Below are 19,478 nucleotides of genomic sequence, written 5' to 3' on the forward strand. Positions count from 1 at the left end.
AACCAGGTCTTGAAACAATCTGAGGTGTATTTATAAAAATTTATATCTCAGTAAGAACACAGAATTCTGTGGCACTAACTTGCTCCATTCCTATCCCTCTCTCACCAGCTTTACGTAGAGCTTTGAAAATCAACAACCTTGTAATCATGGTAGCCATGAAAATCAGCGGCCTCACGACTACCAGAGGGGCAGAATGGGTTTGGAAGTCCCTAAAAAGCTCATTGGCAGAAAACTGTCATTACTTGACCCATCTGGCAGCTAACTGGAAACCCCTACTTGCAGGGTTCATGTTTAGTTGACGTGACTCAGAGCTTTCTCACTGGGAACAGCATTTCCCAGGGCAGTGGCCAAAATCAGCAGCAATTTGCCAACACTGCAGCTGCCTGACATGGTGGCAAGAGTTGGGGCAAACAAGAAGTTGAGCAAAATCTTAAAAAAAAAAAAAAAAAAAAAAAACTGTGGAATGAGAGATACATAGGGGCCTTTGAAAATCTCTGATATATTCCTGGGAATATGGAAGACCACACACATATGCAGAACTGTTTCCAAGCCCAAGACAGACCTGAGATGTCCTAGTTTCTCACTCTGCTGATCTTGCAGTTCTGTGCACATAGGGAAGTGAAAGCTGGAACACTGAAAACATACCCAGTACAAACAGGGCTCCTTACAAAGACTTGGAGACTTCATGGTTCAAGGAATTTAAGGACATCTCCATTCAGTCATTAGCTAACTACATCTTATAGTGACCTTAGCCAGAGGGTCTTCTTTTTCTCTTTTTCAGATTCTTTTATTACAAAATATTGAATATAGTTCCCTGTGCTTTTTAGTAGGTCCTTGCTGCTTATCTGTTTTATTTATAGTAGTGCAGATTTGTTAATCCCAAACTCCTAATTCATCCAGAGGGTCTTTTCTTGAAATCCTAATGTTTGAAGCACACAATTAGACATGCTTTCACATAGGGTATACATTCTTGAAACTATTACCACAATGAAGAGAATGGACATAGTTACTGTCCCCGAAAAGTTTCTTGATGCCCCTTTATAAGACCTCTCTCCCATCCCTGCATGTCTCTGTAACTCAGGCAACCACTGATCTTCTGACACTACAGGTAAGTTTGCATTTTCTAGAATTGTTTATACATGAAATCATACAGCATGCACTCTTTTCTCTCTGACTTCTTTCACTCAGTTTAATAATTCTGAGATTCATTCAAGTTGTTTTGTATATCAATAGTCTATTCCTTTCTACTGCTGAGTATTATTGTACAGATACACCACAATTATGTATGTATTCATTGATCAGTTGATGAACATTTTGGAAATTTCAAATATTTGACTATTAAAAATGAAGTTGTTATGAACATTTGTGTACAAGTATATGTAGGGGCATATGCTTTCATTTTTCCTGCATAAATACCTAACAGTGAAATAGCTTGGCCATATATTTATTTTAAAAACTATCAAAATATCTTCCACAGTGATTTTCCATTGCACATTCCCCACAGTACTGTATGAGAGTTCTGACTGCTTCAAATCTTTGCCAACACTCGGCATGATCAAACTTTAAAAGTCATTGACTTTTAATAATGAATAAAGTAACACCTTGCACACTGGGGAGTTTCTTAAATGCTACAGGTAATGTGCCATTAGAAGCATGACTCAGATGATCTGTCCCTACTCTTTTCTCTCTCTCTACAGTGGTCAGGAATGACTCCTTCAAATGCCTGTGTTTCACAATTATAGGAGATTCCATAAACACTCTGAAATATACCCCACTTTGCAGCTGTAAACACCATGGATTCTTTCATATTTACCTCAGAGATTTCATATTCACCTTTCTACATTCAAAGTAGCACATTAGATTGTCAATATATATTATATGGATAGAATAGTGGATCTCAGAGAGATTAATGATTTAGTCACACAGCTTCTTTACGGAAGTATCTAGAATAGATTATTAGCCTCCTGATTTCAAGTCTACCATTCTTTCTAGTATACTTTCTGCCGACTTCATTTTATTTTTATTTTAGTAAACATATGAGAAAACATTTGTTTTGAAAGCTAAATTTTTCTACAAAGAAAAAGACTATGAAATGAAATATTTTCAGGGTCTTATAATTCAGAGAACAGGGCAAGGGAGGAAAAATTTCCCAGGAATGTCTCATTAGTTCACAATCCAAAGAGACACAGTCAATAAATGAGGCCCCTCAAGGGAATGTCAATGAGATTTAGAAACCACATTTTATTCTGAATTTGTATCCTGATCTGTAGAATACTGTAATTATCCTCCACTGTCCATAAATCTTTGATTAAAACTTATAATACACAATGACCACACATTAACCGTGGTTTTGGGGATGAAGACCAATGGCTCTGGCCACATTCATCGGGAACCAGGTAGAAAGAGAGAGAGGACAGCATCTCAAGGAGATAAACTACTAATTGTTAAAAACTGAAGTTAAAAAGAAGGAATAGAAAACAAAATAAGGAGAAAAGAAAGACTTTCTATGACTTCCTGGGAGTCTCTAGAAATATTATGGGGCTCACAAGATTTCTCTGGATAGGATAAAAGCTAAAGTTATTTGATATTTTTAAAACTTAGACCTGCACTCCTGTTCTGTTGACTTCCATACAGTATTCCAAAATGTATTTCAAAAGTACAAAGACCTCAAACTGCAGCCCAAAGAGCAATGATAATTTTGAGAGAAATATTTGATGAATAAACTAAATTTTGACAGTGTCTTTTTTAGAGTAGGATGTTAGGTTACTTTTCTTTTGAGATAACAGGAAAAATACAACCACTCAGAAATCCTTAATATGATGTATCAAGAGACAATTTAAACATATTCTCAGATAACTATAATAACATTTACTACTTTACTGTTTTTCTAATCTCCACTCAATATTTAAGTATTTTGAAATTAGCATAGCTGGGTTGTCAGCTTGCTTGTTTGCTTTTTAAATGTTCAGCATTGCTAAATCCTTGACTTAAGGCTTTTAAATGACAACTCATATCCCATGCATCCACTGACTCAATATTCTTGATTTTCACTCAGCTAGTTCTATTTATATGAAAGTGTTGATTTTGGTTGGATTTTTCATTTTGCTTTTCTTTTAATGATTGTCTGTTTTTATAAAAGTTTTCCATGTCAAAAGAAAAGAATATCTCAGTAGACAAACAATATCTGTTATTTGGGAATGTCTGTAGACAATGCAGAGTGCGTTCATACTGTTGCATTTTTATTAGTATTTGAGGTGGCCCAAAGAGTGGGTTAAAACTGGTCCTTCTTGGTGAGGTTACTCACCAAGAAGAAAAAAGAGAGGACAAAAATTAAATAAGAACAGGAAGTGGAGAAATTACAATCAGCACCAGAGAAATACAAAAATAATAATAACAATAATAAGAGAATACTATGAACAACTATATGGCAACAAATTGCACAACCTAGAAGAAATGGACAAGTTTCTAGAAATATACAGTCCATCAAAACTTAATCAAGAAATATTTGAACAGACTGATCACTAGAAATGAAATAGAATCAGCAATAAAACATCTCCCTGCAAACAAGAGTCCAGGAACAGATGGCTTCACTGAAGAATTCTACCAAACATACAAAGAAGAACTCATACCAATCCTTCCCAAACTCTTTCAAAAGACTGAAGAGGAGGGAACACTCCCAAACTCATTATATGAAGCCACCATCACTCTGATACCAAAACTAGACAAAGGCACTACCAAAAAAGAAAATTACAGGCTAATATCACTGATGAACATAAATGCAAAAGATTCTGTAAAATTATCGCTATATGCAAGTGACATGATACTATATATAGAAAACATGATACTATATATAGAAAATCCACACAAAAAATACTAGAGCTAATAAAAGAATTCGGCAAGGTAGCAGGATACAAGATTAACATACAGAAGTCAGTTGCATTTCTTTACACTAACAATGAAATGTGAGAAAAGGAAAGTAAAAAAAAAAAAAAATCCCTTTTAAAATCACATCAAATAACAAACAAACAAACCAATCAACCTAGGAACAAACCTGACCCAGGAGATGAAAGATTTATACATGGAGAACTACAAAACAATGATTAAAGAAATTAAAGATGATTTAAATAAATGGAAAGATATCCTATGCTCTTGGGTGGAAGAATCAATATTGTTAAAATGGCCATACTACTCAAAGCAATCTACAGATTTAATGCTATCTGTATGAAATTACCCATGACATTGTTAACAGAACTAAAACACATCATCCTAAAATTTACATGGAATCACAAGACTCAGAATTGCCAAAGCAATACTGAAGAAAAAGAACGAAGCTGAGGAATAACCCTCCCAGACTTCAGACAATACTAAAGAGCTACAGTAATCAAAACAGCGTAGTATTGGCACAAAAACAGACATATGGATCAATGGAACAGAACAGAGAGCCCAGAAATAAACCCACATACTTAGAGTCAATTAATCTTCAACAAAGGAGGCAAGAATATACAATAGAAAAAGAACAGTCTCTTCAACAAGTGGTGCTGGGAAAACTGGATAGCCACATGTAAATCAATGAAATTAGAACACTCCCTCACACCATATACAAAAATAAACTCAAAATGGCTTAAAAACTTAAACATAAGACAAGACACTATAAACCTCTTAGAAGAAAACACAGGCAAAACATTATCCGACAAAAATCTTAGCAATGTGTTCCTAAGGCAATCTACCCAGGCAATAGAAATAAAAGCAAAAATAAACAAATGTGACCTAATTAAACTTATAAGCTGTTGCACAGCAAAGGAAACCATAAACAAAATGAAAAGACAATCTATGGAATGGGAGAAAATATTTGCAAACAATGCGGCTGACAAGGGCTTAATTTCCAGAATATACAAACAGCTCATACAACTTAATGAGAAAAAACCAAACAACCCAATCCAAAAATGGGCAGAAGACCTAAATAAGCAATTCTCTAATGAAGACATACAAATGGCCAATAAGCACATGAAAAAAATGCTCTACATCAAAGAATTATCAAAGAAATGCAAAGCAAAACTAAAAAGAGGTATCATCTCACACTAGTCAGCACAGCCATTGTTAAAAGGTCAACAAACAATAAATGCTGGAGAGGGTGTGGAGAAAAGGGAATCCTCCGACACTGTCCGTGGGAATGCAGTTTGGTGCAGCCATTATGGAAAACAGTTTGGAGAATCCTCAAAAAACTAAAAACAGACATACCATATGAGACAGCAATCCCACTCCTGGGCATGTATCCAAAGGGAACTTCAATTCGAAAAGGTATTTTGAAATTTCAGTGTTCATAGCGGCACTATTTACAATAGCAAAAATACGGAAACAACCTAAATGTCCATCATTGACAGGTGACTGGATAAAGAAGTTGTGGTACATTTATACAATGGAACACTACTCAACCATAAAAAAAGAGTGAAATAATGCCATTTGCAGCAACATGGATGGACCTGGAGATCATCATTCTAAGTGAAGTAAACCAGAAAGAAAAAGAATACCATATGATATCACTTATATGTGAACTTACTTACAAAACAGAAACAGACTCACAGACATAGAAAATAAACTTAAGGTTACCAGGGGCAAGGGGTGGGAAGGGATAAAATAGTAGTTAGAGATTTGCAGATACTAACTATTATATATAAAATAAACAGCAAGTTTCTTCTCTTCTCCTATAGCAGGAGGAACTATAGTCAATATTCTGTAGTAACCTATGATGACAAAGAATATCAAAAGGAGTATGTGTGTGTGTGTGTGTATATATATATATATGACTGAAACACTATGCTGTACACCAGCAACTGACACAACATGGTAAAATGACTATACTTCAGTTTTTTTTGAAGTGAAAAAAATTACTTCCCCCATCCCCAAAAAACTGGTCCTTATTCTCTTATTTGATAAGACCTAAAATACCAGTGAAATCTGTTTTAATTTCAGAAAAAAAATGTTCTTTAAAACTAGGTTTCATTCTTTCAGATTATTTTGCAAAAGATTAGTCAGAAAAACAGACTTACATACAGATTTTGAAAGTTAAGAATGGCAAAACTTTAACAGAGGAAATCTGATTTTTTAGTTAGTGCATGTAAGTACCATATAGCTATTTGGACTTCTTTTGAAAGGACGGATATGTCAGAGGAAACAAGTCAGTTGTTTTGCATGCACAGTACAGAATTGTCATTTTTTAGTTTTTTGTTCTATCTATTACATGAAATGTAACAAAAGGAGTTATGAGAGAAAGCACAATTCTACTGAAGTTGTCACAGCTGAGAATCAAACAGGTAAACCATGGGAGCCTGTGTACTAAGACACAGCTGTTCCGAAGTCAGTGCGAAAGCGTTGATTTTTCGGGGCATAACAAAAATGGTCCTCTTGTTAAAGACCAGAATGTTTCCTAATTACACCTTTTATCATATTTTATTTCAAACGCTTACTTATATCAGTGTGGATTTACTGGATATTTATTTTATACTTTTAAAAGACTTTAAAGTCACACTAGTGTTCCTTTACTGATCACTAGCAGAACCATTTATCTTTTTCCAAGTTGAAAAAAAAAAAACAACAAAATCCATAAGATAACTTGAGAAAAGAGACAAGTTTATTTCTTATTTTTTTTTTAAATAGGAAACATGAGGGAAAGGAAATTGTAAAAATGGTGATGAAAGAAAGAAGACCTACAAATCAGAAACAACTTGAGAGGAGACTCAAATTTCCTTCGCGATGGTGAGAAAGAAACAGGACAAGAAGGCTGCAACAAAGGGAATCTCATCTCCTATGACTACCTGCACCGAGACTGATTTGTCAAAACTTTCTTCTCCTCAGAGTTTTTCTCAGAGCAATTTTAACATCTTTGTTCCTCAAACTGTAGATTAAGGGGTTCATCATGGGAACCACATTAGTATAAAAGACAGAAGATATTTTTCCCTCATCCATTGACTCAGCGGAAGATGGTTTGAGATACATAAATAAACCTGATCCAAAGAACAGAGAAACAGCAATGATGTGGGAAATGCAGGTGCTGAAGGCTTTGGACCTGCCTTCTGTGGAGCTGATGCGAAAGATGCTGGAGAGGATGAGACCATATGAGACAAAGATGGTGAGACTGGGCACAATGATGTTGATGCCAACCACGATGAAAACCACCATCTCATTGATGTAGGTGCTGGTGCAGGAGAGCTGGAGCAGAGGGAGGATGTCACAGAAGTAGTGGTTGATGGTATTTGCATCACAGAAGGACAGTCTCAACATGCATCCAGTGTGAGCCATACTGCCAGAAAACGCCATCGAGTATGAACCAAAAACAAGCCTAGAACACACTGCACGGGACATGGTAATGTTATACAACAGTGGCTTACAGATGGCCACATAGCGATCATAGGTCATTGATGTCAACACGTAGCATTCAGAAATGACAAAAAAGAGAAAAAGTAGAGCTGAGTCATGCACCCCATGTAAGAAATAATATTCTTCTTTGACACGAAATTCATCAGCATTTTTGGTGTAAATACTGAAGAAAAGCAAAGATCTATAAAGGACAAGTTAAAGAGGAAAAAGTACATGGGGGTGTGTAGGTGTGAATTCAGCCCAATTAGAGTTATCAAGCCCAAATTTCCCAACACAGTGACCATATACATTACTAGAAACAGGATAAACAAGGGAACTTGGAGATCTCGATGGTCTGTTAACTCCACTAGAATAAATTCAGTCACGAAAGAATCGTTTCCAGGAGCCATTCTTCTCTAAGAGAATCTGTGGACATGGGAGAAAAGGGTTACGTTAGAGAAAAACAGATCTTCTCACGATGTCTCATCCTACAGGAGAATGTATGTACTGGGCATCTCTGAGACTAGCCCCGCCTGGACTCACAGAATCTGCCTTTACCATTACCATGATAGTAAGTGACATGGACTTTGCCTGGATGAGTCTTGATAAGCTAAGCAAAGAGCATCAGACACTTAGCATACGAAGGGAGGCAGTGCTGCCTGGAAAAACCGAGGGATGAGAGGGATGGACTAGAACAGAATCTTCCTTCTCTCATCTCATCATTTCTTCATTCACTTAAGCCCTCCCCTTACCAGTAAAACTGTAGGCAGAGACCCTAGTCTCTAGGCTGGCCTCTAATGCAGACTAGACCTGGTGGCATGGGAACCAAGAAGATTGTCTCTAACCCGAAAGGGACCAAAGGCTAGGAGAGGTTAACTTCCTACCCCATGTCACAGAGTAAGAGCCATAAATGTAGAAAAGCAGGAGTCTGTGCAGGAAGAGGGAATTTACTGCCTGAGATACTGCACTTCCTGGGCCTCCTAACCTCTAAACACCCTCTGCTCCCCACTGAACACGTCCTCTCAACAGTTTCACTTACATCTCAGGACTGCCCGAAATGGGAAGGAAAGTAGCCGATCTTACACCCCTGGGCTTCCATCTCAAAACAAGGACATTCATATCAACAGAATTCAGAAACTCACCTTCCTTAGTCCAGAAACCTTAGAATTCATCTGTGGTATTTACCCTTGTGGTCCTGGAAAGGCAGTTTCAGATTCTAAGGTTTTTGGTTCCTTTGATTCTAGAAGGATGCTACCCAAACTTAATTTCAGATATGCCCTGGAAACATTTCTGAACTACAAGTATTAATTTCAGATCATGAATGTCTTCTCAAGCAGCATGCATAAATAAATAAATAACAGCATTGTTTATTGATAAGAACGGAAGATTGAACGTGAGCTTAATGGTAAAGCTCACTTGATTATAAACAGGGTAGGAGCTTGCTCAGCCTCTCCCCCAGGGAACAGAGTCTGTGTGTAAAAGAAATAAGGGGACTGTATTTACACTCTGGATCATGTTCTTTAATTCCTTAGAGACTCAGTATTTTAATCTAGTTTACACTTCACTCCAGGGATTGTACATCCCCCAAGACAGAGTTAAAAATAAACCCATATTTTTCAATCATCTTCATCTCTTAAATCTATTGTATAAATTATTTCTCTGTGTCTTCCCATATCCTCAATGGAAAATTTCCAGAGTCTGCCTACAGGTTTTTTTAATATTCTTAACATACAGAGAGAAATCATGTCTGTATCAAGTTTCCCAGCATGCTAACATCTTACAAAACTATAATAAACTATCACTACTAGGATATTGGTATTGATACGTTCAAGATGCAAAACAGTTCCATCTCCACAAAGATCCCTCATGTTGTCCCTTCATAGCCACATCTTTCTTCCCCTCATCCCTGACTCTAAGCAACCACTAACCTGTTTTCCATTATTATAATTTTGCCTTTTCAAGAATGTTATATAAATGGAATAACACAGGGCATAAACTTTGGAGAATCGCTCTTTCTCTCAGTGCAATTTCCTGGAAATTCATCCAAGTTTTTGTCTGTATCAGTAGTTGGTTCATTTTTATTGCTGAGTAGTACTATGCCATGGTATGAATGTTTTACAGGCTGCTTAATCATTCACCCGTTGGAGATCTAGGTTGTTTCCAGTTTGGGGCTATTATCAAAAAAAAGCTGCTATTAACATTTGTATATAGCTCCTTGTGTGAGTGTAAGTTTATTTATCTGGGATAAATGCCCACAAATGCAACTGCTGAGCCTTATGGTGATCACATGGTTAGTTTTATAGGAAACTGGCTAATTTCTAAAAACTTATTTATCTAGTCTTTTTTTTTTTTTTTTTTTTTTTTTGCATCCCTGCCCAGTATTTGGTGTTGTCGCTATTTTTTTTCAGTTTTTCTGATGGGTTTGTAGTTATATCTCCTCTTAGCTTTAATTTTCATATCTTTAATGGCTAATGATTTTTAACATTATTTCATGTATTTATTTACTATTTGAATACCTTCTCTGAATTGTCTATTCATATGTTTTGCCATTTACTAATTGGATTATTTATTTACTTACTGTTTAATTTTGAAAGCAATTTGTCTAATCTAGACACTAGTTCTTTGTGATTTGAAAATATTTTCTCCTGCTCTGTAGCTTGTATTTTCTTTCAACTTTCCAGGTGTGAGAATTAAGGGTCAAGGTTCTTTTCTCGGACCATGGATATCCAATTGCTTCTGTGCCATTTGTTAAAAATGCTATCCTTTCTGCATTCAAATGATTTTGCATCTTTGTCAAAAAAAAAAGTTACACATATTTGTGTGGATCTATTTCTGATGCTTTACTTTGTTTTTTGTATCTATGCATCTTCCCTTTATCAATAATAAACCATCTTGATTACATTATAGCTATACAGTAGAACTCAGCAGTGTGCAGAGTGACTCCTCTCACTTTATTTCCCTTTCACAGGATTGTTTTAGCTATTCTAACATTTGTGCTTTTCCATTTATTAGAAAAACTTTTTCTGTGTCTACAAAAAAAAAACTTTGCTGGGGCCTTATGGGAATTTCATTAACTATTTTGGGAAAACTAATATCTTTACTCTTGAGTCATCTAATCCATGAGCATGGTATGACTTCATTTATTTAGATCTTCTTTGACTTCTTTCCTCAATATTTTGTAATTATCAGCATAAAGCAACCATACACAACTTCATACCTAAGTATTTACTAAGAAGTTGCCCTCTATTTCAAGTTTGCTGATAAACACGAATGACTGGATTTTAACAAATGCTTTTTCTGCATCAATTGAGATTATGATACAATTTTTCTATTTAACCTATTTATGTGGGGGATCTATATCCCTGGTTTAATCTATTTCTAGCCTCCTCTCTCTCAATTTTCTCAATTAATCTTTTAAACATGGGTGAGGAGTATCTTCTTTAAAGTAGTAAAAGATTTTAAGCCCAACTTAACTTAGCAGTATCAAGGGAAAGGTATTCCATGAGGCAGACAGAACCCAAGGAGGTATACTTTATATAAAAACATAACTTTTCTCCTTTCAAAAGCTCTACCTCCTAGCATCTTTTAGTAACTCATATAAAATCTATGTAAATTTTTTGTTTCTTTGGGGGAGGGGGAAGAAATTGGAGGTGAGTTTTTTTTTTACAACTTTGTAAGAAAATTGCTTACTGTGAATAACTGAAATGCTTCCTTTTTCTATTAACGTGAGTTGTGTAGCTAACTCTACTATCACAAATACCTTTGTTTTGGCTACTTAGAAACTCAGACACTAAGCTCAAACTTTGCAACAATTTAGGCTTTTTTGCTCTATTTTTGTTATTTTCTTTGAGGCCTCGACTCATTTTATTTTTATTGTCCTAATTTCTAAATTTTTATTTTACTTTATCAACATGTATCATTCTCTGGCATCACTCTTTGAATTCAACAGCAAGCCATATTGATTCAATATCAAAACTGTGTCTTGAATCCATCCATTTTCATGTCTATTGCCATTAAAATTACATCTTCTATTTCCAATATAATTTCAGGAGACGCAAAGTGTTCTGAGTGTTTACTCTGACCAACAGCTCCACCTTTCCCTATCAAAACGCCCCCCCCACAACATATACACGCCCACACACACGTGCACACCTCTATAGATATGCTAATCCACAACTAGAAAATATTTTTCAAGTGTAAAACGGATTACATCACTCTGCTTTTGAAATATACCAGTGGCTTCTCTTTGTACTTAGAATAAGGTTACAACTCCTTGCATGATCTAGCATTCGCCTACATATCTAACCTCCTTTGTACCACCTTCACCCATCTCACTACTCTTCAGCCATACTGCCTTCTCTGATTCTTCAATACGGCCAGGTTTGCTCCACCCTGGGCAGTTTGTACTTCCTGTTGTTCTACATTCCTCTGCTCGAGGTCCTTGCGACTCAACGTGCACCACTAACATCATTAGGGAATCTGTTAAAATGCACAGTCTCAGGTCCTAAGCCACAGGAATTGAACCAGGATCCGCACCTTAGCAAGATCCCCCCAAGATGTGCGTGCACATTAAAGTTTGAGAGGCCCTATTTTAGGTTATTCTCTCCAAGAGCTGAAACCAGCTTTCTTTGCTCTTGCTTTCTCCTCTGAACCTCTCTGCTGCTTCTCTGTGCCACCAGAATGCATTGCATGATCATGTAAAGCCCATCCTTAAAAAACTTCTGCATCCTCTCTGAAGAACCTCCTTGCATGAAAGATAGAACTGTACCATTTTACATTTCAGTGTTTTTTCACCTATACATAGACTAAGAGATCCCACGGCAGTGTAATATGCATTCCAATAGCTGGTTACAACACATTGTATTAGGATGTTTAGTTTATAGGAAGAATTTTTATATAAATTACATCTTACTCCACGTAAAAATGAATGATGCTAACCAGTATCTATGTAGCCATCTACTAAACTATAAGTTCCACTAGGCCAGAGCTAAAATTTTTATCTTATATATCTGACCACCCTCCAAAATAATCTACTACACGGACTCACCTAATTCAGGTCATGTAATTTTTGAAATTCAAAAGCAATTTAAAAAGCTATTACTGCATAGAACAGGTGAAGCATGGCTTAAGCATCTGAAGCTCTTAGAAGCAGTACACTTTCAAAAAAGGTGGCAGTAATTCATTGCAAGGGTCACCAAAGGGGGATAAAGAGTTAAAAAAGGAAAGTAACAAGGCAGACACAGCTGGCAAAAGGATGACCCTAGAACCAGTAACTTGGCAATGAGTCCTCATACCTCGAAAGCCAGATCCATCCCATGATTCCCCCATCTACACAAAGGAAGAATTAGATAAAGCCAAAAAACGGAGCTTCAATGAAAGAGCCAGGAGGCCATGGGTGGGTAGTTAATGAACAAAGAAAATACTTCTTTCCCCAGATGCAGCTTGTGCAGCCATTAGGGAGGCTCATCAAGGAACTCACTATGGGAGGAAAGCCCTATGTAATCGGTTACCTGAGGTCATGGTAACTCCTGGCATGAAAAGTATGAGTTAGATAGTTGAGACATGCCCCCTGTGCACAATGAACAACCCCAACACCGTACCCTCCGGAGGCCCCCCGGTAAGGCCCATTGAGACCAGAAGGACATATCCTATAGAAGACTGGCAGATTCATTTCACAGTCATGACGAGTACAGGGCAATTTCAGGTATCTCTTGGTGCTAGTAGACACATTTTCTGGGTAGACAGAAGCACTCCCTGCTAGAATTGAAATGGAAGCTGAAGTGGCTAGGGCATTACTAAGAGATAATCCCCAGGTTTGGGCTCCCAGGATCCCAATAAAGTGATAATGGTCTGGCATTTGTGTCTCAAGTTAGGAAGGGGAAAAGGAGTGCCCTAGGCATAGAATGGACCTTGCTCGCACTCAGCCTGGAGACTCCAATCAGCAAGGAAAGTAGAGAGACCCAATCAGACCTTGAAACAGTCAAGCTGTGTCAGGAAACTCAAGAAAATTGGATTAAGCTGCTTCCAATTGCCCTGCTCAGCATGGCGTTAGCCCCAATGGATAGGTTAAAGTGAAGGGTATTTGTATGTACGTAGACCCATTCCCCAAATCAAAGAGAAGAGATACCTTAACTCCCTTGAAATGGAACAACTCAAGTCTGCCCTCCAGGTGGAATAAATCATGAACGCTTTCACAGAATAGGTGACCAGGTGCTGCCCGCCCACACTCATCTGGCCCTCCCCCACTTCTGGCTGGGAAACTGGGTACATCTAAAGCCCTGGAAAACCAGCCGCCCACAAGACTAGTTCACTCCTACGTGGGATGGACCCCACTCTGTAATCCCAAACACTCATCTGCCCTGAAACTGCAGGGCATTGTTCTATCCATGGGGGCGTCACATTGGAGGGAAGAAGCCCCCAGCCTCAAACTCCAGAGAGACAACCTGAGCGACGGCCCCTTTTGACTACTTGTATGACCCCCTCTCTGACCTGAAGCCGCTCTCCAAAAAACACCCAAAGCAGGGCCAGCAGTGAGCCTAGACATCAGGGCACAATTTTGCCCACAGGCCAAAGACCAAGACACCTTCATTTTTAGGAAAAATCTGACAGGTGATCATTATTCTCTTGCCAATATTTGGGCCAGGAATCCTAAATTGTCTCATGTCCTTTGTCCCCAAAAGATTAGACGATGGTTACTGAGGGATACAAACAGCTAGGGCTGAGGCCTGCTGACAACCAAACACAACTAAAGGCAGCTGGGAGAAGTTCTGCTCCCCAGCTGGGGGTTACGAAGACGCCCGGCATCAGCAGGAAGTAGTTCCAGAAAACAGACCGGCACCCCTCAGTGCCCCGCAAGAATGAGGAGCAGGACAAGAGGCACAGGAGGCATCTGTCACCAACAAAGCCCATTCACAATTTCTGGGAAATAAAAACAGAATCTGCATAATAAAAACCAAGTCTTACCTTTTCCGCTTGCTCAGAGGAGGTCGCACGGGGAGGCCTCGTCCTCAGTACTTCAGACCTGCGTTTCTCGGAAATAGGTGTCCCAACAGCTCAGCTCAGAGACTGCTTCTAGAAGCACAGCCTGCCAAACTCAACCCAAGATGGCGGCCGCGGCTGCGGGCCGTGTGCGGAGACGCTGCCCAGGGAGCCCGCAGCAACAAGCCTGCGCAGCCTCGCGAGAGCCCCGCCCCTCCCCGCTGGGAGATCCCTATAAAGCCGCCCCACCCACAGCCTTCTCGCGAGACCTTGGGCTCTAGCGCGTGAGCTCACACCTCTCTACTCTGTCATCAAAGGATAAAGCTTTCCTTTGCTTCTGAATTGAACTCAGTCTCGTTCTGTTGGTGTGAGTGACACCAGGCAGGAGGACCCTTATTGGGGATGGACTCAGTATACCCAAAAAATATTATCTTTCAAACATGTAATAGCATAAAAGCTATTGAGTTACTTTACATGATTTTTTTTTGTCATTCAAATCTTTGAAGTTCACAAGGCATATTATACTTACAGTGCATCTCAAATCAAACTAGTCACATTTCAAAATGCTCAGTGGCTACAACGTAGCTAGTGGTTACAGTACTGGGCAGCACAGGTCTAGAATATAATTTTTTTAATCTGATGTAAGTGTCAAATCTCAATTGCCCCTTTTTAAAGAAGGAAGCTATTAACACAGAAGTGGCAGAAAGAGCACTGAATCATGAGTCAAAATATTTTGTTTCAATGCCAGCTCTAAGACAGTGTATTTATACAACGGAATACTACTCTGCCATAAAAAAGAATAAAATAATGTCATTTGCAGCAACATGGATGGACCTGGAGATCATCATTCTAAGTGAAGTAAACCAGAAAGAGAAAGAATACCATATATCACTTACATGTGGAATTTTATGAAAAAGAAGCAAATGAACTTATTTACAAAACAGAAACAGACTCACAGACATAGAAAACAAACTTATGGTTATCATGGTGGGGAACGGGCTAGGAAGGAATAAATTGGGAGTTCGAGATTTTCAGATACTAACTGATACATATATAAAATATATAAACAACAAGTTCATACTGTATAGCACAGGGAACTATATTTAATATATTATAGTAACTTATGGTGAAAAAGAATATGAAAATGAATATATGTATGTTCCTAAAAAAAGAGGCACTGGGGAATCATGGTCTAGGTCTATACACTGTAGATTGTTCCAAAGTATTAATTTAATCTTTTGAGTGACACGATTATGTTTGTATATAATTCTGCCTGCACAGAGTTCCCTGGAGCCTTTCATAGAGAGTTATTTTGATTTGGTCCCCATAAAAAGTACTTTGAGAGTTGTCAAAAAAAAAAGTATATAGTATTCTAAATCTTTGTGATGTATAGAGTTAACAATACAGCAAGTATTAGGTGTATGGTAATATTTATTATATTAATAACAAATGTCTTTAAATGATGAGAATAAATTAGAAGCTCACCAGGATAAAAAAAAAATTTTTTTTAAGCTTCTGGATCTTCTTATAGACCCTGATCAGTCACAGTCATTTGCATAATGCCAAACATAGACAATATGGTTGGATATACACACAGCACATACCCACATGCTGCTTCCATTAAGACGAATGTACACCTGAAAGATAAGTCGTCAGATCACAGAGTCCAGGTTACACGACGGCCTTGGACTTGCGTTCTGCTTGGAGAGTCTTTGGCCTGTGTGGCATACACATGGACAATACTGCGAGGCACTGCAGCGTCCGCTGGTAACACAAGATCTTTGACGGAAGCCCCAGACTGCTCCATAACCTGACCTTCCTGGGCAGATTCAGGGATGATGGTGAGGCTGGCAGAGCTATTCATGGACTGCTTGTGCTGTAGGAAAGAGAAGCCAAGGGAGGGTCATAAAGGAACAATGAAAAGTCACAGAAACATTTCCCTTTTGTATCGGCAGAGAGACCCTGATCCAAAGCCCAGTGGTTCCCTCGGAACTGCCCCCAAGCCATTCAGAAGGGGGAGGCTTTGGCAGAAGAGACTGGACTGTATGCAGAATAGCTCAAATGCTGCTCAACTCAACAAAATTGAGGTTTTTTTTTTTTTGAAAGAGGACATGCTTCTGAGCTAGGAACTACAATTCCAAATGAAATTTTAAAGACTTCTTAGAAAAGGAGCGCCTCCAGTGTCGGCAGGCAGCCACTGAGCTCTAGGTATTGCTACTCTCTGACCTCGGGCGGCACTGACGAGAACACTGCACCCTCTGGGTCACTGCCCTCTCCAAGTGAACATTTCCTTTCAGCCACTCTCCTTCATCAGGATGTTAACGGTCATCCCTGCCCCGAAGTGGGGAGGGTGTGAAAGAAAGTAGAAAAGGAGGAAATGAGGAGCTCCCTCTGAGGCAAGCATGTTGAACATCTCACTCAGCCCTCATATCCAATGCTATCCTTGTAGGAAGTGTTTTCGGAATGTGACTCCACCAAACATTAGCCCTTTAAAATGCAAGGGTTGGCACCTTTCCCCCTGTTCCCTTTCCCATCCTTTCACTCTCCCCTCTATCAGGCATGGATTGGTTTTCATCACCCATCAGGGGCCCTGAAGACACTCACCAGAGGCAATAAAGAAGAAAATAGTTGAGTAAGCAATGAAGAAGTTCCAGGTGACTCTGTAACTACAGTGATACACAGATTCAGCTTGCCTTAGGTGGTGTTGATACAGCACCAGTGCAGAGAGCAGAAGGGCACCTGATGTCCAGACAAAATGTAAGAAAAGTCTCTTCTAAGGAACTCTGGCTCTTCTGCTCAAGTCTTAGCCCAAGGTATGCCTGACTTCCAAACCCCGACCCTGCACAACTGCACCTTACCCAAAGGCCAATCCCACTTCAGTGGTAGATCCAACTCAGAAGCTGCATATCGAAGCCAAAGAACTAGGAAGGCTGAGTTAGTCAGAGACAACAGCCTGGACCCACAAACCAAGCATGCCTCCAAGTCTGTGTTAGGGAAGACAGGGAAGTTACCTGTGAAGAAACTGAGGGAGGCAGTCATGAAGAGGATATGTTTAGTTTGAGGAATCATATAGGTGAATTCCAAACCCAGGAGCAGGTTATGAAGCAAGGAAAGGCTGAAGACCAAAAGCATCATGTCTCTGACCACCTTCAGGCCATCTGTTGGAAAGCAGAAGTTATATTGAGAGAAGGACAGATATTTCTTCTGGGTTCATTGCCCCCCTGGGGCCCACAAATCCCTAGGTAAAAATGGGAATGAGGTGGGAGATTTGATTAAATAATTAAGGCTTAGAGATTTGAAGCTAAATGGGAGAGAGAACCAAAATGAAACTGTTCTCTCTCCTGATGTCTCTGTAAGCGTCTTTCTCTTCTCTTTTCTCAGAATTGATTTCTTGCTAGGTACTCCAGCTCAGTGGCAATATAACCTGTTTTCCCCATCGCCAGTCACTTTTCATTCATACCCTCATGTGCTAGACGTGCTGGGCCACCCTGCTGCTACTGCCAAGGATTCTCAGAGGTTCAGCAACTAAGAATGTGAGACGCTAAACTTTTCTCCAAAAGATGCAAATGGTGAGCTTTGGCATCGACCTTGACCGTGGTGATTATGCAAGAGGGCTCCCTGCGACCAGAAGTTATTTGCACTAGCAAATAACGGTGAGATGAATGGAAGTCAAGGAAGGACGAACTCTTCCCCTCCGCCCACCTCTTTTCCATAGTATAGCTCTGACCTTCTGGCCAATCAGTAGTGCAACATATCCATGGGCTGTGGGGTAGGCTAGGCTTTTCTGGCCCCAACTTCAGTTCAACCCACTGTTCTAAGATGATTCCCATCACCAAGAAGACCAAGGCCCACGAGGAGAAAAACATGTTGGTGGCCTGGACATTTCTGATTTGCGCCATTGTGACTGGGGATTTCAAGCTGACCACCACCAATCTCTCACATGGCTCTTCTCTTCTGATGTGATTAGTCACAGGAAGTAGGGCAAAATCTCGACTTTCAGTGATTGCGGAGGGGTTGGCAGTGAGAAGCTAAAGTAGCGCACAGGGAAGATCAGTCCCACTTTCCACCCCTCTACCTGGGCTGGCTGCTGTCGAGGCTGCCAACTGCCATGGAATCATCTACTGTTTGACCCTTGACCCTGAGACTTAGTGCAGTGGAAGCACCAAGGGGCCCAGAGATCTGTGAGAGCTATCAGATATACAGGGAGATATGACACCACATACAGAGAGAGCTATCAGATACAGGAAAAACCAGGGGCCTTAAAAGAAGTTAGACACGCATGACTAAAGAAGTTAGAATTTTATGTTCCAGGATTAATGGACGTTAGATAAGGATCAGTGAAATGCAGAAGGAATTCAAGATCACTGACATGAGAACTCAGCTAGCTAGCATCACAAAAGAAAATGACCGCTTAAAATCTGGGATGTTTTGGAGAAACTAAGTAAGTTTAACTATTTAAACTTACAGTTTAACTAACTAGGCAGGCGTCTAGGAAATAGACCAGTGCTTTGAAACCAAAAGAACTGGCCTGATACACTGAACCATTGCAGCCCAATATCATTTATAAGGCACAGACAATTATTTCTTGTCAGAATTGCCTTTGTAACAGCAGAGAAAACATTTTCAGTTTCCTTATGGTGTGCACTAAGCTCAGAGTCAGAGGATTTGTACTAAAATTAAAAAAAAACAAAAAAAAACACTTTTACTGGCCTAAGATGACAGTCACCTCCAAAAGCCTCTCTCTGCCTATTTCCTTGACCTCACTGCAGGCCACTTTCCATGGGTCAGACTGGATTTCTTTCATGGCCTCAAACACACTATGCTGTCTGTCTTCCAGACATCTTTACACATCTTGTTATATTTTATTTATCTATTTAATTATTTAAAATGATGCTCAATACATTTAAATTTATATCTATACTATGTCAGGGAGATTTTGTAATTAAGAAAATGGACCCAGAAGCCTGGCTTTAAATTCTGGCTCTACCATGTTTGTGGTCGTAGAGGTAAAAACGCATCCTACTAGTTAACGATTTTGTAAAGGTTAAATGAGTTTAGAGATGTAAGGCACTTAAAAGAGCTCCTGGCACATAAATAATACATAAGCAATTACCATAGTATTAACTTGGATTCCCTGGGAAAGAGAT

The 19,478-nt window shown here is 39.1% G+C and overlaps 2 protein-coding genes across 5 annotated transcripts in view; both read right to left on the reverse strand.

Moving 5' to 3' along the window:
* Window positions 1-6,669: 6,669 nt before the first annotated feature.
* Window positions 6,670-7,763, reverse strand: LOC102513377 (olfactory receptor 8B3-like). The gene is given in 2 exon segments (XM_014565175.2): window positions 6,670-7,451; window positions 7,454-7,763. Coding segments are annotated over 2 exon segments (930 nt in total). The 3' UTR covers window positions 6,670-6,831.
* A 7,766-nt stretch (window positions 7,764-15,529) lies between these two features.
* Window positions 15,530-19,478, reverse strand: part of TMEM225 (transmembrane protein 225) — a 58,936-nt gene continuing 54,987 nt past the window's right edge. For 3 of the 4 annotated variants that reach the window (XR_004316838.1, XR_004316837.1, XM_032472308.1), the window contains 2 exons: window positions 17,343-17,489; window positions 15,530-16,207 (listed from right to left, as the gene is read on the reverse strand). Coding sequence is in view for 2 of the 4 variants with exons in the window: in XM_032472308.1 (XP_032328199.1) it covers window positions 16,188-16,207; window positions 17,343-17,489 (167 nt within the window). In the remaining 2 variants the exon portion in view is untranslated. Of the gene's footprint in view, window positions 16,208-16,935; window positions 17,071-17,342; window positions 17,490-19,478 lie in introns of all 4 variants that reach the window. The other variant, XM_032472307.1, reaches the window with a different exon arrangement.

This window comes from Camelus ferus, chromosome 33 (genome assembly GCF_009834535.1).
Source record: "Camelus ferus isolate YT-003-E chromosome 33, BCGSAC_Cfer_1.0, whole genome shotgun sequence".
NCBI classification, from domain to species: Eukaryota; Metazoa; Chordata; class Mammalia; order Artiodactyla; family Camelidae; genus Camelus; species Camelus ferus.